Source organism: Macadamia integrifolia, chromosome 8, assembly GCF_013358625.1.
Source record: "Macadamia integrifolia cultivar HAES 741 chromosome 8, SCU_Mint_v3, whole genome shotgun sequence".
Classification (NCBI taxonomy): Eukaryota; Viridiplantae; Streptophyta; class Magnoliopsida; order Proteales; family Proteaceae; genus Macadamia; species Macadamia integrifolia.
In genome coordinates this window covers 1,770,952-1,775,842 of record NC_056564.1, presented here as the reverse complement: position 1 = coordinate 1,775,842, position 4,891 = coordinate 1,770,952, and the positions used below count along the sequence as shown (strand labels likewise).

General features: G+C 34.8%; 1 protein-coding gene across 1 annotated transcript; it reads right to left on the bottom strand.

The window, feature by feature from the left end:
• Positions 1-3,144: 3,144 nt before the first annotated feature.
• Positions 3,145-4,589, bottom strand: LOC122086421 (polygalacturonase non-catalytic subunit AroGP2-like). Its single transcript, XM_042655218.1, has 2 exons — positions 4,360-4,589; positions 3,145-4,267 (listed from the first exon to the last, which is right to left on the bottom strand). Exons 1-2 carry the CDS (start codon positions 4,408-4,410, stop codon positions 3,260-3,262), a joined length of 1,059 nt encoding a protein of 352 aa, XP_042511152.1. The 5' UTR covers positions 4,411-4,589; the 3' UTR covers positions 3,145-3,259.
• Positions 4,590-4,891: the final 302 nt, after the last annotated feature.

Sequence of the window (4,891 nt, the reverse complement as noted above, 5' to 3'; positions counted from 1 at the left end):
AAGAAGAATTAACATCTCTCAGCTTCCTTATACCAAGACCTCCCTCTTGCTTTGGTTTGTAGGTATTCTCCCACTTGACTACAACTTTCTTCTGCTTCTCAACATCACCAGACCAGATAAAGTTTCACATCCACCACTCCACTGTATTAGTGGTTGTTTGAGGCCACCAGTATACAACAAAGTTATGAATGAGAATACCTGAAACCACAGATCTGTCCAACTCTACTCTTCCCACCAAAGATAAGAGCTTCCCCTTTCTACTAGCAAGCTATGCCTTGATTTTGTTTATCATTGGAAGTAGATGCTTGTTGGATACTCTCCCTTTAAAAATTTCTTGTCCCAAATATTTTGTTAGAAGCTTGGAGATAGGAATACCCAAAGTCTCAGAAATATATTGCTTCTGTGAGGAGCAACCTTGCCAAAGACTGTCTAGAAAACTCCTGATATCTATGAAGGAAATTTTGAAGATTCCTAACATAGGAAATAGAAGCATTCATGAACACAAAAATATTATCAACGAATAATAGATGAGATTATGTAATCAATGCTCAATTCTGAAAAATTCTGTTATGTACACATAATGTAAATCATGGAACAAAATTCAATTCGTTCTTCATTCTCTCATGTACATAACATTAGGTTTGCAAAAATCAGATTTTTATGACAAAACACCATGAAATCCAAGGTTTAGAATAGATCTAGTGTTTATAAATTCTCTTTTGGATAATAAACATAAGAAAGTTAGGGTAGAGGTTCCACTTACCTTGTTGTCGTTCCAAGTATTTGTTTCATTTATCGTTCAAAATAGAACAATCCTTATATCATCCTATACAATTTCGTCAATATTCTGCCTTAACTTATTCTTCCTACTAACATAGAAAAATATAAAATAAATATCTTTAAAATTCAAAATAAGTTTAAATTAGTCTTGTTCAAACATAACTCATATATATAAGTCTCATACGAAAATAACACCAGAAAAACATTCCAATGTTAGGTAACAATTCACCTCAAAAAGGGTCTTTGATCAGACTGTATCATATTTTGTCCAACAAATTTTTAAAACTCATTAAGTCACTTTTCCAAATTCAAATCACTTAAAAAATTTTCAAGAATTTAGAAAAGTCATAAAGAATATTACGGTAAAAATATCAGATAAAAACTCGAAGTCTATATTCCTCCATCACCACCCCCATTCATGGGTACAGAAAACTTCCCTGGCAGTGTCCTATCTGAGTACATGAATTTTTCCATTCATCAAATTACTCTGAATTTAATGAAAGTTTTAGGATGTCATATAAACACATGTATGTATTACTAATAATTATTTCAGATCATAAAGAAATCCCTAACTATGTTCAATAATATGAACAATCTCAGATTATTGTTCTGTCCAACCCAGAAAATACTCTAAACATGTCAAAATCTTATTTTCTCTCATCAAACCCATAATCCAAAATTTTATATCTTTAAATCATAGTCTATGCCCAAGTAAAACCTAAAAAGTAATTAAATGAGAGGTTTAAAACTCTTACCTTGAAAATCATTCGATACCTTGATTTCTTTTCTCCTTTTGTCTTCCTTCTCTCCTCTTTCTTCCCCATGATTCCCCATTTTTTTTTTCTTTTTATGTCCCTTTAGATTTTCCTTAAATAGATGGTAAGAGACAACGGAGCATGTTTTGGGTTCTCTCTCCCCTCCCTTTCTCCAAGTTTATCTCTTCCTTTCCTATTTCATCTCTAATTCTTTCTCTTCCTTTATTCTAATCACAATCAATCTCCAACTCTCTTTTTTTTGGCTAGAAATCAGATATGTATTAATAAAAGTAGAAAAAAGGAGTATAAGAGTATCACTTAGTAGAGAGGGACCCCCACCTTCGGCATTCCTATCAATAGGAGTCCTTCACTACTATCTGCAAAATCTAAATATAGACATAGATAATACATCATTCTTAATTTCATCAGATACATATTGAGGGAACACCTCTATAGTTCCAAAGAGACCTATCTTTGCTACATTTTTTGCAAGATAATCTGCAATTGGATTACTTTCCCTGTAGCAATTGGATATTTTCCATGCAAGTCTCCAACTATCTTTCTCTCTCACTCTCTTTTCCTACTTTATCCCTTACTTATGCTCAAGGTTATCCAAATTTCAAAAGGAAGGTCCACGATTTTATTAGGAAAGCCTTCATTTGTTAATTATTAACAAGGATTACAATTAGTTAGTTAAGGTTGTTTTTTAAGTTAATTGTACATGTGGATAATATGTATGTATGTATATATCTATATCTATAAATAAGTCAATATTAGGGTTGGCATTAAAATCAGAAAATTGAAATGAAAGATAAAATATGGTCCAGTGGAAAATTGGTTAATCAATGTTTAAGGGCAAAATTGTAATTTCAAGGATAAAAACCCTAAAGTTATTCTACAGTGTAGTTACATCTAATGGATGGTTTTTAGCACTTACCAAGTATTGATGCACCCTCATGGTCTAGTATCCCCACATTAAGTTACCCTGACCCTACAATGGTCAAAAGACAGATACCCTAGTTAGATTTCAGGGTATTACAAATGTCCTTCATTTGACTGAACATACTCATCTTCTTCTTCTATCATTTTATTTTAGGTTCGAGTTTTTCTAAGGCCACGGTGAACGGGCATTAGTTCCCATGGCCCAATGACACTATATAATAAAGATGAGGAAAGAGGGGTTCACATTAGGACCCTCTCTTCCTTCACCCATTGGTGAAAGAAAACTTCATCCTTATATTGAATTGGTGATAATTGAGGAAAGAAATTGAAGAAGGGTTATAGTCAAAAGAAGCTCTACCTTCTCTTTCTTGGGAATCTCTTGCAGGACGATATGGTTGATCTTTCTCTTTCATGCCCAACTTGCACGTTGACAACAATGACCAATTACAAGTCATTTCCATTTGCATAAATTCTTGGTTTACCATTCTGTTGTTCATATACAAATAGTTTTTCTACATCTACCAATCATCCATGGAATGGAAAGTACCAATTGTAAAGGAGGCTATAAGTGGTGCCGGTCACACTGAGTGATAGTGTCCTGGAGCTGCTTTGGTCTTATATCATTCATGATCAATTCCCTTCTAAAAGTCTTGCTATAAATCATTGCTTATAAGAAAATCAAAATAGGTCATGATTTATTCTTCAAATAGCATAAGCTAGCAGTAACATATAACATAAACAAGAGAACTGAAAGATAATCAAATCTTCAAAAGCTGCTCAACCTAGAGAGTCTTTGTCCAAACCATTCCATTCTTGTTAATCCAATGACAGACTTCAATTAGGCCTGGGCCAAAACCCAACAACTTAAAAGCAATATGGTTTGGATTCCAAGTTGAAGTGTCATAGTGGCATGTCATGATTGCATGATTCACTTTCTTTTGAGCATATATATCTACTATATATACTTTTACTCTCTGTAAAATATGACAATAATAGACTTGAGATGGGAATGGTTGACTATGACATAAGGCTGGTGATTCAGATAGGTTTCCATACATGAGTTTTACACCTCCAATTGTGACATTCTCATAAGATCCTTCAATGCTCTCAGTACTCCATATGCTTACACGGTGCCCTAATTTCTTAACAACAAAATCGATGAGATCTTCAGTAGAAGTCACACAGGTGCTATGCTCATCTCGAATGGGGCTCTTTTCATTTTTTTTTGCTAACAAGGGTGTCCAGACTTTTTCACATATCTCAAGGGTGTCTTTAATATACTCATCCATTTTTGAATCATCCACCACACCAAAAAGCTTCTTCAATTCTTTAATCCGGGCTAATGAAAATGGGATTTTTGATGCTAGAGATCGCGGCAAGAACGAATTATATGACATTGTGTCCCTTAGATCAGTGATATTCATGAAACCTCCTTGTTTCACCATTGATTCGCGAAAAAATAGCAATCCCCCTTGTCTGGAAATTGAGAGGGGCGATCCACTTGGAACGCGATCATATATCACTTTGATAGCACTAGATTGGGCAATTGGTGGCAGCATTGGGTTGTCCATGATCTTCTTTACTAATGCATTTTTAGAACATGCAATATTAGCTTGTTTACAGAATGAAGGCAGGTGGAAAGGTAATTCATTTTCCTCCATAAGTTTCAAAAAGACTGTTGCCTGATGGGGACTTAAAGGAGAAGCCTTTGCAGCTAACCAATGTGGAGGATGTGGAAGACCTATATGCTCTTCCCAGTATTGCAAAAAGGGATTTTCAGCTTGAAAACTCTGCGGTGTCATGGGAAAAAAAATTGTAATCATATGAGAAAGATAAAATAGGAATAACCAATAGGAAAAAAAAAAAAAAAAATTTTTCTTACACTAAAGTATGATGCTATCAGAAGTCCAAGCAATAAAATGAGATGCATCATGGTGGAACTGAGATAGAGAACGTAATGAGTTGAGAATTTTCCTCTCTGTGGGAATGGGCTTGTTGCTTGGAAGAGAGAGGGGGGGTGGCTGAGAATTTAAATATGGGGAAAGTGCCCAACACTCTCCCTTTTGTAGTGAAAAGGGCCAGGGCGGGGAGCCAAGCCTATATCACTATCTCTCCCTCCCCTCAGAAATTATCCCATGCCTCTTCCCCCCATTAGTTGAGCTGCTAGCTCCTTGCCGCGTGCCTAATTCTCTCCTAATTTTATATTACCAACAAATAGAAAAGATGGAAGTTTTTTTAGTGCCCTAAACGGCTAAGCATATTCTATAATTTCCAAGAATTTTTTTTTTAATTTACTTTTTATTTTTAAAAGACTGGCTATCCCTAAAGTAAAATTCCAACCCTTCGGCCCTCAAAATTTTAAATACCAGAATTACCCCTCAATTCTCCATAAACCTGGCTTTCTTAATTTTCTT

What these genes read in the sequence shown, in the direction of transcription:
- LOC122086421 (XM_042655218.1), bottom strand. Translation starts at nt 4,410, where the DNA reads ATGATGCATCTCATTTTATTGCTTGGACTTCTGATAGCATCATACTTT. An exon ending in TGATAGCATCATACTTTAGT is followed by an intron (nt 4,268 to 4,359) that starts GTAAGAAAAATT and finishes ATGACACCGCAG; the next exon opens with AGTTTTCAAGCTGAAAATCC.